Source organism: Squalius cephalus (genome assembly GCF_949319135.1).
Source record: "Squalius cephalus genome assembly, chromosome: 21".
NCBI lineage: Eukaryota > Metazoa > Chordata > Actinopteri > Cypriniformes > Leuciscidae > Squalius > Squalius cephalus.
In genome coordinates this window covers 19,207,309-19,221,192 of record NC_137142.1, presented here as the reverse complement: position 1 = coordinate 19,221,192, position 13,884 = coordinate 19,207,309, and the positions used below count along the sequence as shown (strand labels likewise).

Here is a 13,884-nt window from a genome sequence, read left to right as displayed (position 1 = left end):
TTTTCTAGAAAATGGGTGTACATGTAGATGCTTGTTCAGGCAAGACTTGTCCGTTTGGACCTGTCTAAGAACAATACTTCATAATATAGCAAATGCAATTCTTCATATAGCAAAAGGTGATATTTAATCATTTACTATACACAACACAGTAAATATGTCAGCAATGTTGAACACAGTAAATGCTTCAACACATTAAATGCCTCTATTGCTTATATGACTACAGCATACAATGTAAATTACATTTTAAAATGTATTAAAGTAGATTTTTTTTTTTTCAAAAACATCGCTTTAATTCAACTCCAATCTTTTGATCGCAAGTTTCACTGCAAGTGATCTAAGCAAATGGCTCAATTCCATCACTTGAAAAATGACAGTGTGGACAGTTTTAGTCCTAATGATTGGATTTAAAAAGCCAAATCGGATTTGTGTGCCATGTTGAAGGGATGGTTCACCCAAAAATGAAAATTCTGTCATCATTTACTCACCCTCAAGTTGTTCCAAACCTCTATGAATTTCTTTATTCTGTTGAAAACAAAAGAAGATATTTTGAAAAATGTTGGTAACCAGATGCTAGCCATTGACTTCCATGGTAGGGGAAAAGAACTATGGAAGTCAATGACTACCGTCTGGTTCAACTTTATTCTGTCCTTGTTCCTCTCTTTTTTTGTAGAGCTGTATCCTCCAGGTAGAGTTCACCAAGCCTGAGAGAAGTGGGCTGGGCTTTGCTCTGGTAGGCGGGGTCAATGGGAGCACACTGAGAGTGAAGGATATTTGCTGTGGGGGTGCGGCCGAGCAGGATGGTCGTCTAAGAGTGGGTGACATCCTTTTGGAGGTATGAGCAAATCATTTCCTTTTTTCTTTGATAAACTGTGTTGGAGGTGTACCACATCTGTGTATGTTTTGCAGGTGAATGGTATCATTGTGTCAGGACTGAACCACGGTAAAGTTGTGGATATTTTGCGGAAGGCAGAGGGCACGGTTCAGTTAACCATATGTAGGGACATCCTGCCAATGTTAACCTGCTCTGGTTCCAGCTCCCCTGCTGAGGCCTCTCTGGAATTCAGCACACTCAATTCTGCAGGTCAGCAAGCCTGATACGCAAGCCCCGCTCTGTGTCTGTACTGTACTTGGTCATCTATTATGTCAAACTGGCAGCATCACTTATATATTCATGTTCAATTGATAAAACTATAACCTATAATTTTGTATTGAATTCTGATAGAACAATATACAGTATAGGCCAATTAATGCCAATAGCATTCTCAATGGATATTACATTTTTTAGTTTGAATTTTGTCATTAGGTCCTTTTTTGACAATTTTAACTAAATATTGAGTATATAATCATGTAAAATATCAGGATGATTTAAAAAAAAAAAAAAATTTATACTTTTATTCAGCAAGGATGCATTAAATTTATGAAAAGTAACAGTAAAGACATTTATAATGTTACAAAAGATAAAATTCTGTTCTTTTGAACGTTCAATTCATCAAAGAATTATAGTTCCCACAAAAATATTAAGCATCACAACTGTTTTCAACATAATAATAAGAATGTTTTTTGAGGAGCAAATCATCATACTAGAATGATTTCTGAAGGATCATGTGACACTGAAGACTGAAGTAATGGAATAAATTACATTTTAAAATATATTAAAATAGAAAACCGTTATGTAAATTGTACTTATATTTCACACGATTACTGTTTACTGTATTTTTGATTATCGAACTGCATGTTCGATAATTTCAGCAATTCTGTGAACATCTCATTTGTTATCATTAAATTATATTATGTATATCATAGAGTGTCAATTTAACTTACTTCACTGTGTTTTAATTTACTGTGGTTAAATATGATTATTTTTAAAATGTGATACTTTAATTCATAATAATTAAAATATTAATATATGATCAATTTGAATACTGGTATCATGTTATTTATTACATTTTAAATCACAATTTTGACAGCTTATATTTTATATTTTATTGCCATTATATTTGCCAACCTTTCCAGATATCTGTATATCAACACTGCCCGTTGAACAGATATATTGTTGTTTAACTACTAGCACTGACACTTGTTAGAAACCGAGATATTCTTACTAATGTTTTAATGGTCTCCTCCTGCTGTAATGCTTCATTTGCAGATATTAGAGCACAAACAGAAGCACATGCAGATCATGTGTCTTTCCAGACCTCAGATTGTCCTGGACTTAGAGGGGAATGTGAGCAGGTATACAAACTTTTTTTCCCCTTTACTGTCAAGTAAATATAGAAGTATGCAAGTAAATACTGAGATGATGACTTTCAGTTCCATCTCAGAACAGATTAGAAGACTAAAACCTAATCTAATAAATTGCACCTAGCAAGGTTCGCCATAAAATGAATTAGCACCGCCTCCAATTTCTCTCAGAGGAAAACACTGAAACTCAGATGACAGTAAGGGTGGCCCGAACTGAGTTAACTCATCACCTGTCTCCTCTTTCTCTCTTTCTCTTTCTCCTTTTTCTTTCGATCTCTTGCCTGTAGGAAAGTCGAAACTGTACACCTACCTGTCAGAGGTGTTGTCCGTCTCTGGGAGTTACTGACATGCTACAAGAAAGGTGAGTGTCACTGAATTCCTGTATTTTTTCTCACATTTTTGTTAATGCAGTTGCTATATCACATGTGCCACTCAGAGTGCTGAGTTTTGTACAGAATGAGACCTGAAAGTTTGAATTAGCCTAACTGAAACTTCGTAAAAAGCATCCGCAAAAACTGTTTGTCCATTTACCCGTAAATGTGCAACGTGTTATGACTCAACATAAACCAGATCATAAGGACTGAATTTCATTGCAGTTTTTGTTTTGTTTGTTTGTTTTTTAACATAGCTCTCAAATGGAATCGCCACAGGGAGGCACTAAAGAGTCATTAATAAAATACAGGCCCAATAATCACAGCTTTGGCTTCTAGTTAGGCTGGCCTACAAGCCACACTTGTTATAGTACGCAGCACTTGCAATTAGCAGCTTTTTTACATTTTAGGTGGAAAAATCGCAGGAAAATCAGCCTTGCATGATAACAGGCCCCGGAACGTAGCAATGTGGTCAAGGTCTCTGCTCATTCCTGCCCCGTACCCCCTTCAGGATAGACCCCCAGAAGCAGCATCTAGAAAAATCTGCCATGAAAGCAGAGCATAGCGAGTCAGACGACTGGAGCAGTGATGAAGAAGAGGATGGTGATGATGATGACAATGCTTCTCAGCCATCGGCAGCAGAGGCTATTACTCAAACAGGTAAATCAGACATCTTCATATTTATTCACCATCTCAGTAATTCTACTCAATATATTCATTATTTTAGTATGATGTAATATTTATGTTTTCATAAATCATTTTATGAAACTACAGTTTCAGACTATAATTAGTTGGGAAATGCTGAGATCTGATTGGCTTGTGTAGATCCAAGCATCTAAAAAGAACTTTATTACATTAAGGTCGACCAATCGTGTCAGAAGAGGAGCTTGCCAGTCTTGCAGTCATATCTCCTTCTAAGAATGGGCAGTACTCTGGCTCCAAGGTCAAAGCCCTCATCCAAGCCCTTGAACAGTTGGAAAAGCAAGATCTGATCAAAGAGTTTATGGTAAGTTCCTGTTGTTTACATCGAAACAAACAACTATATCTTCACAAGACTAAATATCATTGATTGATACAAGCAGAACATCCAATCACATTTGTTTTATTGTAATGTTTTTCATATAAATCTGTTGTTTCTTTATTTTTTATACTAATATAATGTCTAAAACATTTTTTTCTATTTTACCACAAATTTAAAGGATGATTCATTCAAGTGTGTAAGTGAGAGAACTTGTATGGCTTTTTTTTTTTTTTTTTTTTACCAGGCTTTAGAGCATTTGAAACCCTCAGACAACTGCCTGGTTGGAAAAGCACCCGAAAACCGGGAGAAGAACAGATACAGGGATATCCTGCCCTGTAAGTTCCTCTGTTTCTCCCATAATCCTCCACAAACCCTCCTTAGTTAGGATTTTTATTGCCGTTTTACAGTTTGTGAGCCTCACTTCTCATAAAAGAAGTTTTTGGGGGTACATTTTCACACCATTCTGAAACCACATGGACCACACACTGTACAACATTGCCAGGAAACTGTGCACTAACAGTAATTCCTTGAATTCCTTATGATAAAAAGCTGTATGCCGTTTTTACAGTTAAATCAATGTAGGCTTGGTCATTTCTGATGGTAAAAATCACTGTAAATAAAATAATAACCATGTTGTCCACTATGAACTCATACTGTTTTACAATAGTAGTTTATTACACATAAATTGTTTTATTTTTTATTACATAATATTATTAGTATTAATTTATTATTACAATTAAATGATTTGTAAAAAAAATTTCAGCTTTTTCTATAAATTTGCAAAAATACACTGTAAATATACACAGTAAATTTCCAGAGCAAAGAACAAATGTTTAAATGTAGACATCGAATGTGGGGAGAGGAATGACCCTTGTATACATTTACCTGTAAACAGTGGAACACATGACACGCCAATTAAGTGAAATGTAACCAATCCCTGGTTATTTACTCCCGGGTGTCCTACCAATGCGATATTAGATTACGTTGCCGGTGTAGACGTCCGTTTGACTCAGTATTTCACACTCTATCCGTCACCTTTTTGCGGCTTTCCGGACCTCCTCACCCATGCGGTGCCGTTTTCACACTGCGGCCACGCTTATCCTGTTTGTACGGATTCAGTTTTTGCTGGTGTGAAGTGTAAGGAGGTCAGAGGCTGCGTGAGACGTTGTTTGCCCTTAGTTTAAAACATAACAGAACGCTGCAAACGTAAAGTCAAACAGGAGATGTGTGAATCATAGATCTGCTTTCACTGTTAATGGGAAACATCCATTCATGTGCAGTGTCAGAACGAGTATGCAGAGAATGGGCTGTAGTTGTATTGAAGAGAGCAGGTCTCTGTACAGAATAGGCACAATAAGGCGCTTCATGTGCTGGCAGGGGGCAGACTGGCCCTAGCCTGGCCCGGAGTGTTTGTTTATTATCACTGCAGCTCACTGGGCTTCTGTTCCCCGAATAAAGCGCCCAGGATTGAAAAGTGTGAGGCCCCTGGGACTTAACCACTGTTATTGCTGGAGGCAGTTCAAGGGCCACAACCTTCTCCAGGAAGCCTGATGCCACCCATTGTGGAGGCCGCTCCACACGAATTTACCTACTTCCAGTGACATACGCTTCCCCTTACATATGCCCCCCTTGTTCATCTCTTTCCCTCTCAGTTTCACTTTTCAGCCCCTTTCCTTTCTGAGCTGTTGAACATGTTTTTGCAAGCAGCTTGCTTTTAGAGAGTTACAACAGCAATCTCTTCTGCATCTTAACAGGCTACTAACAAATAGGACCTACCTAAACTATTTTTTTCTTATTGTTGTAACAGAAACTTTGAGCACAATTACTTAAAAATTAAAATCTCACCAGAACCTGACTGATGAACTCATAGCAGGTGAAATATGGGAGGATGATGTTCAAGATCAGGGCTATATTATATTATATTATAGTAGCCTATATTAGTATATATATATATATATATATATATATATATATATATATATATATATATATATATATATATATATATATATATATATATATATATATATATATACATACTTTACTGTTCAAAAGTTTGGGGTCAATTAGAATTATTTATTTATTTTAATTTAAAATACTGTAAAAATAGTAATATTGTGAATTTAGACGGTAATACACAAATATGGATATGTCCACATTCAATGGGTTTAAACAGCTCACCCTTTTACAGCAGATTTAGCTTTCAAACAAGTGACATTCATGACCTAAATATGATTTTTATGTACAATAATAAATCCTAAAATTAGTAACTTATTTTGCATTAGTAACTTAACTCATTAGTAACTTAGTAACTTCATCCCTCGAGAGGGATGACATATTTGTTGATCCTGGAACACAATTCCAATCAACCTATCAGATTTAAGGGACAAGTTTACAGGGTAACACTTTACAATAATAGTACATGAATAATCATGTACTAATTCCTGAATTAATAATTACTTTACTATGAACTAATGATGAGTTAAGACATGTATTAATGAGGTACTAACCTTAATTACGACATGAGTATCATGAATTCCTACATGAATATACCATCTTAACTACGCGTTAGTACATGCTTGTTAATTAATGTATTAATTAACATTTCGAGGTAAAGTAAATCAAACATGCTCTAGATCAGAAGAAAGATGTACTAAAAGGGCACAATGTTAAATTGTTCATAAATTTAACACCATCAATTGTCACATACATCAGTGAATGACACAAGATGTCTTGAAATATTTATATTAAACCTACTCATTGAACACACATTCCGTTTTAAGTGATTCCACTGCTGCCTTCAAGTGTAAAATACCTACTACACTAGCATATTCATTAAACAGATGCAATTTTCAAAATTAAAATCAGTGTTAGCACAGATGATGGTTATTTTCTGGATTTGTTTACTGTCTTTATATCATAATGCAGTCGGATGTTAGTCTTGTTTGCTGGCTCTTCTTTGGGGCCACTATTGCCCCTTCAAAATTTGTCCACTTTTTTCCTACCGTTCAGTTCCTTCTCCATCTAAATTCAGGCACAGCACCTCTGCTCTTCCACTTCTTTACAAACCACCGACAAGCACCAAATGATATCTGATTTAGAAGAGCTGAATATGTATAAAACATGTGTAATTGATACATTTTTGAAGATTTACTCTTGGATTTTCCAAGTAATTAATGATGAGTTAGTAATGATGTGCCCCCCCAAGTAAAGTCATGACATTATGATACATTAACAAGTCATGAATTCATGTTACTTTCCAAGTAATTAATGATGAGTTAGTAATAATGTGCCCCGCCATGAAGTAAAAGTAACATGAATTCATGACTTGTTAATGTATCATAATGTCATGACTTTACTTGGGGGGGCACATCATTACTAACTCATCATTAATTACTTGGAAAGTAACATGAATTCATGATTTGTTAATGTATCATGTAATTTCTTGTCTTGGCCCTCCAAGAGTAAATCTTCAAAAATGTATCAATTACACATGTTTTATACATATTCAGCTCTTCTAAATCAGATATCATTTGGTGCTTGTCGGTGGTTTGTAAAGAAGTGGAAGAGCAGAGGTGCTGTGCCTGAATTTAGATGGAGAAGGAACTGAACGGTAGGAAAAAAGTGGACAAATTTTGAAGGGGCAATAGTGGCCCCAAAGAAGAGCCAGCAAACAAGACTAACATCCGACTGCATTATGATATAAAGACAGTAAACAAATCCAGAAAATAACCATCATCTGTGCTAACACTGATTTTAATTTTGAAAATTGCATCTGTTTAATGAATATGCTAGTGTAGTAGGTATTTTACACTTGAAGGCAGCAGTGGAATCACTTAAAACGGAATGTGTGTTCAATGAGTAGGTTTAATATAAATATTTCAAGACATCTTGTGTCATTCACTGATGTATGTGACAATTGATGGTGTTAAATTTATGAACAATTTAACATTGTGCCCTTTTAGTACATCTTTCTTCTGATCTAGAGCATGTTTGATTTACTTTACCTCGAAATGTTAATTAATACATTAATTAACAAGCATGTACTAACGCGTAGTTAAGATGGTATATTCATGTAGGAATTCATGATACTCATGTCGTAATTAAGGTTAGTACCTCATTAATACATGTCTTAACTCATCATTAGTTCATAGTAAAGTAATTATTAATTCAGGTATTAGTACATGATTATTCATGTACTATTATTGTAAAGTGTTACCGTTTACAGATTATGTCAAGTTTAGGCTAACAACCTTCTACACCATTCATATTCACCTATCATTTTCCTCTGAATTTAGGGATAAATTATGGGTTATTTGGTTAGGGATAAGGTTAGGACTAAATTTTCAGACAGGAATGTTGTTCCAGGATCAACAAAATATGTTGATCCTGGAACATGTCTTACAAGCTCTAAGGATCTCCCATTCTTGGCTCATTTTGAGTCAGACTTGTGAATCCAGTGAGTTGTTAACCGGTGATTTGAATCAATGAGCTGTTGAATCGAGAACAGATGCAATCGGATCGGTCCAATTCATGAATGAATATTTCAGTGTAATTTGCAAACAGATTTAACAGTTCAATTGAAAATAACGAATTGGACATGGCTGTTGCGTCTTGGACCGGGTGACCATTTCTTCAGTTCAAAATAATGGGACACAACATGTTTTAATGAAATGCAGTTGGATATTATGCGTTGGAATGAAGTGAAGTAAAAGTAAAAATACTCAGATAAAATACAGATACTGTTTAATTAAATGCATCGTTTTTGAATAAAAGTACTAATTTCTTTCAACAACAACAACAAAAAAAAACTTACTGACCACAATCTTTTCAATAGTGTAGTGTATATGTCAGCTTTTCTTAGTAAAAAAAAAAAAAGAACTACATTTTTATATTTAATCTGTATGAGGCATTCAATTAAGGTAATGATTTATAAAGTAATGTCATTATTTTAACTTAAATAAACAGAAAATCAAGCAAAATGGGACTTATATAGTTACAAAAAATCTGTATTCGTCTAACTGATTCAATTTCAGAGTATAAATGTTGCTATTTTAAAGTAAAGTCTCAAGTAGTGTGCTGCATTGACCAACAAACCACCACTAGAATACTCTAGAACATTCTTCTCACCCTGCTCCCCCGTGTTCACTCCTTTTGGCTTTCCAGCCGCCATGACCTTGAGAGCTTGTTTCATTTATTTGGAGCTATTTGCTGTACCTGGACACAATTTGTTCCTTCTCCTCTATGGGGAAACCAACAACACTGCATTCTTGGTTTGTAGATTAATAACACTGTTTGCTACCAGAGCCAACAACAGCAATCACCTCATTACTGGAATGCTTCGTATAAATCTCCAACCTGCTTTTCAAATAAAAATTTGTTTGTGGTTTGGGAAACATACATTTGATAGTAAATACACAAGAGTTTTGTTTGTTTTCTGGATTCTGACTGAATCTTAAAACAGAAGAATTGTATACTGCACCTTCTGGTTTTCATAATAAGCACTAGATGGTTTAGTTACCCGGTGGGAATTGAGCAGTCATAGAAAGTTTAACTGTTGTTTTCTTATCTTATATTATTGCCAAATAACATGCATGCCTGTTCAAGCTCAAATGTACTAAGATTTTGGGCTGAGGCAAATACATTTATCATTACAGCAGAAGTAATTGCTTGGTTTTTCAAATGTGTTTCTGCGTATTAAAATGAACTAATCTACAATCCCTGTTTCTCTCTACTGTTTGAACAATCAGACGATAAGACGCGTGTTCCTGTCGGAGAGAACGATGGCTACATCAATGCCAGCTACATTTGTATGAAGGTGGGCACAGAGGAGCTCTTCTACATCTCCGCTCAGGGCCCTTTGCCTGGCACTCAGGATAACTTCTGGCAGATGGTGTGGGAGAACAAGTCTGATGTTATCGCCATGATGACCCAGGAGGTGGAACGTGGCCGGGTAAAATGCCACAAGTACTGGCCCGAAAAACTTGATGTTCCCAAAGAAACCAGCCGTTACCAGCTCTTCCTGGATAACTACCAGATGCTTGGCTATTTCCACATTAAGGTCATCAAGATGGTGGAAAAAGAGGTTAGGAGCATGTACCTGATGGAAATATTGCATCTCATCCAAAAAAAATAATGTTCTTATTGGAACCTTTTCAGTGTAATATCCACCATTTTAAAAATCACAGTCAGGCTATGCCTTCAACATCCTTAAAACAAGATAAATTTATGTGAGATCCAAAATTGTATAAGGTATTAAGAATAATGAAATGTATACTTTGCAACAAAAAGAAACGTCCTTTCATTTTCAACTGCTTTTTTCCAGCAAAAACATGTGTATATATTTTAATGCCACTCATTATTGACCTGTGTACCTTTCCAGAGTGGAGGCGTTCACTTTGTGAAGCATCTAAAGTTCACCACATGGCCAGACCATGGCACTCCTCACTCCTCCGAGCAGCTGGTGTGCTTCATTCGCTACATGAGGGCTATACACTCTAAAGGGCCGATCACAGTCCACTGCAGTGCAGGCATTGGCCGAGCTGGAGTCCTCATCTGCACTGATGTCATCCTCAGTCTCATTGAGAAAGACCTAAGTGTAGGTATTTTGCACAAGTATAGCATTAACACTAAGCTTAAAACAATAGATCATCTAAATATGAAAATTATCATTCATTTAAATTCTATGGAAGATTGTTTCCACGCACGGAATTAAAAATAAAAAGTAATTGCGTCTTTTTATCTCACAATTCTGACTTTTTTCCTCTCAATTGTGAGTTTATATCTCACAATTTGGACTTTATGACTCACAATTGTGACTAAGGTAATAATTGCTAGATATAAACTCACAATTCTGTCTTTTTTCCCTCAGAATTTTGAAATATAAACTTTGAATTGTGAGAAAAATATCAGAATTGTGAGAGAACCTAGAAATTAAAAAAAGTAATTCAAAGTCTTCCAGAATGTCAAGTCTTCCAGAATGTCATATTTAGCATTTTTTTTCCTCAGAATTATGTAACATTGATTATGAGCAACTAAATCTATGTACTTCTGTTTTGCTCCCGTAGATTAATGTGAGTGACATAGTAAAGGAAATGAGACTCCAGCGGCACGGCATGATTCAGACCAAGGTGGGTAAATCAGGACATCCAGTAAGAATGTTTCCTTCAGGTGAATATATAATGCTCTAGGGCACATGGTCTCTCAAAAAAAAAAAAGAAGAAAAAGAAAAACGTCAATCATGAGTTGATCTTAGTTGGCTTTCATTTATTTAATCAGCTTTTAATTAGCATCAAAATGGGGTTGGGGAGAATACAATATTTATCTTCTGTGTTTATTCTGTGTGCATTACCCTTCTTCTGAATGTATAGTATAGTTGCATGAACTTACTGGAGAGGTTTTGCCATTCTTCTCTCTGATTTCAGGAACAATACCTCTTTTGTTACAAAGTCTGGCTGGAGGTGTTACAAAGCATCTCACTTCTTCATGGGCACCACTGGCAAACCGAAACCTGTTCATTAACGCATCCTTACAGTCCTTAAAATCTTACAAGTGTCTCAAAAAGGCAACAATATATGTGTCTTGGAGTGGCAGACATGGTGATGTATTGATCGTGTGTGTCTGATATAGTACAACCACTAGTTCTATTAATCGAATATTGAATATACCATAGGAAATATGGTTGATATTTTCATTACATGGTTAGTTCAACCAAAAATGAAAATTCTGTCAGTAATTACTCACCCTCATGTTGTTCCAACCCCGTAAGACTTTCGTTCATCTTCGGAAGATATTTTTGATGAAATCTGATAGCTGGCTCACTCCTTCATAGGCTTCTATGTAATCGATATCTGCCATCCCAGAAAAGTTAGTAAAGACATTGTTAAAATAGTCAAAGTGACTACAGTGGCTCAACCTTAAGTTTATCAAGCGATGAGAATACTTACGCAAAATAACGACTTTATTCAACTATTCATTTTGAGTGAGTGAGTCAGGCCTCTGAGTGAGTTCATGTAGTGTAACAGCGCAGCGCTTCTGGGCCAGCATCACACACATGACCAGTGTCGCCCAATAGTGAGACTACGTTTCGATTTCATCAAAAATATCTTAATTTGTGTTCCGAAGATGAACGAAAGTCTTACGGGGTTGGAACAACATGAGGGTGAGTAATTACTGACAGAATTTTCATTTTTGGGTGAACTAACCCAACTGTGCAAAGTCCTTGTGTGATCTGATATATATTTTTGTACCATTTTGGCTTAAAAACACTGATTTCATAGCCTTTCTGGACTCCTAGTCATTTTGCCTTGAACATGTTTTTGTTTCTTTAATACAAAAGTTATGCACAATATTTATTAATTAAATTCAATTAATTGAATTAATCAATTCATTAATTATTTAATTCACTTAACTTATTTTTCACATTTTAAAGAATTTACTATTCAGCCTCAAACCATTATACAAAATGTATGTTTTAAATACTGATCCAAACTGAAGTATGTCAAATTTTCAGATTTTCTTACAGAATTGCATTGTTCTGATTTGTCAGTATTGCAGTGTCTGATTTTAGTAGCTGCGAGAGAGGTCATCTTCATTCAAAATGATTTTTACACTCTCAGAAGAACCAGCTGATGGACAGATACTTTTAGCAAAGTGCCTTTTAATTTCTCTACATGTGGGCAGTTTACCGCTCATCTTTCTTTATCTGCACTCTTCTAAAATAAAAAGCTGTTTTACCTCTTAGAGAAGGAGGAATTAACCCAAAGAAATAGGACTGATTCTAAGAGATTACAAACCACAGCCTTCTTGTATAGCTTCTGAGGGTCTGCCAGCAGGCATAATCGCTTGGAAACCAGTATTTGACTTTGGACAGCATAGCAAGTATCTGCTTACACTTGTAATGGAGAAAGAACGCTTGCAGTAAACCATCGTAAGACATGAGACTCACAATATTAAGCAACAAATGTGTGAATGGGTTGGAAATGGCAATGGACCAATATTCTGTGATACTGTTGTACTTCACACTGTTGAGCTTGATGCAAAGCAACAGCACAATAATTTGCAGCACACTAATGTCTTAAACTGAGTTTATTATAGACTATGAGCACATCAGAGCTTTTAAAAGGGGTAAATCGTCCCATTTGATCTATAGTCGTATATTTATTTGCATTAATTTTCCACAGGCTTTGTGAAACATGATCAAACTACTATATTACTGTATTTCACTATAAATTATTAACCTTGTACTTTGATGGAAAGCTCAATTATGAGCTATAGTTATGATATGTATCAGAAATGTAGGCCTATTACTCTTACTGTACCCATTTTTACAAATAAAAACAGTATATCATTGTATTTCATGTGTTTGAAAATAATGAATGACTCTTATGAGCTGGTTCTTTTAGTGAATCCAACACATAGAGTTTACAACTAACTGTGACTTAAAATCACTGTCGTTACTGGAGTTTCAGTGTGTAGTTGAAGATGCACATGAGTTTCGTCTAGTATTTTATAAAAATAAATCCAGTGAAATGTTACTTTTTTTTTTTTTACTGAAGTATTGTTGTTTAAGGTGCCTCTAAAATTAAAAAAACATTAATGATAAAAATAAAAAACAGTTTTAAGTTGAATTATTATTAAAATTTGGCAGTGAAATGGCATTTCTTTTTTCCAAATATATATTTCTTAGTTTCTTACTTCTTTAATGGAACTGTTAAGAAACTGGACTCGTTAAGAGGAATCAGAACAGTTAAATTATTTTATGTTTTCCATCGCTAATATTCATATTCACCACCAATTCAATAACAAAGATCTACAGCACTGAATCTGATCCTAGTAGCACACTGAATCATATATATTATTTCAGCACAGCTCAGAAGCCTTTCTTCCTGCACTTGATCTGTACACATCCTGAGGATTCCAGTTGTCATTGCAGCCACACTGTGGATGATAAATTTCAGGAGAAACAAAAACAGAATCTTTACAGCCAACGCCATGGCACACGGGGCAGAGTGTTCCCACTCTGCTTTTACTGCAGAGTAAACACCACCTCGGCTCTCACATGGGCTCTTGTGACAGCATGGAAAGCCTTTTGACCTTGTGGAAGAGGAGGAAAGCCTTCAAAGCCAAACATTTGTGTGAAAACACGATTGGCGAGTTCTTCTGTTCCAGGCCTTGTTGATATTGTGAATTATAGCAGCCGTTGCTTAAATTGTCTTCAACTTTTTGTTGTGCTAAACAACAATGATAATT

General features: G+C 35.5%; 1 protein-coding gene across 1 annotated transcript in view; it reads left to right on the top strand.

The window, feature by feature from the left end:
* The window catches only part of ptpn20 (protein tyrosine phosphatase non-receptor type 20), a 36,552-nt gene extending 23,566 nt beyond the window's left edge, over window positions 1-12,986 (top strand). Inside the window, exons 37-47 of the mRNA XM_079854678.1 lie at window positions 671-832; window positions 907-1,081; window positions 2,147-2,232; window positions 2,529-2,602; window positions 3,124-3,272; window positions 3,473-3,618; window positions 3,878-3,968; window positions 9,384-9,718; window positions 10,016-10,231; window positions 10,701-10,763; window positions 11,058-12,986. Coding sequence (XP_079710804.1) covers window positions 671-832; window positions 907-1,081; window positions 2,147-2,232; window positions 2,529-2,602; window positions 3,124-3,272; window positions 3,473-3,618; window positions 3,878-3,968; window positions 9,384-9,718; window positions 10,016-10,231; window positions 10,701-10,763; window positions 11,058-11,174 — 1,614 coding nt within the window. The 3' untranslated portion in view covers window positions 11,175-12,986. The remainder of the gene's footprint in view (window positions 1-670; window positions 833-906; window positions 1,082-2,146; window positions 2,233-2,528; window positions 2,603-3,123; window positions 3,273-3,472; window positions 3,619-3,877; window positions 3,969-9,383; window positions 9,719-10,015; window positions 10,232-10,700; window positions 10,764-11,057) is intronic.
* Window positions 12,987-13,884: the final 898 nt, after the last annotated feature.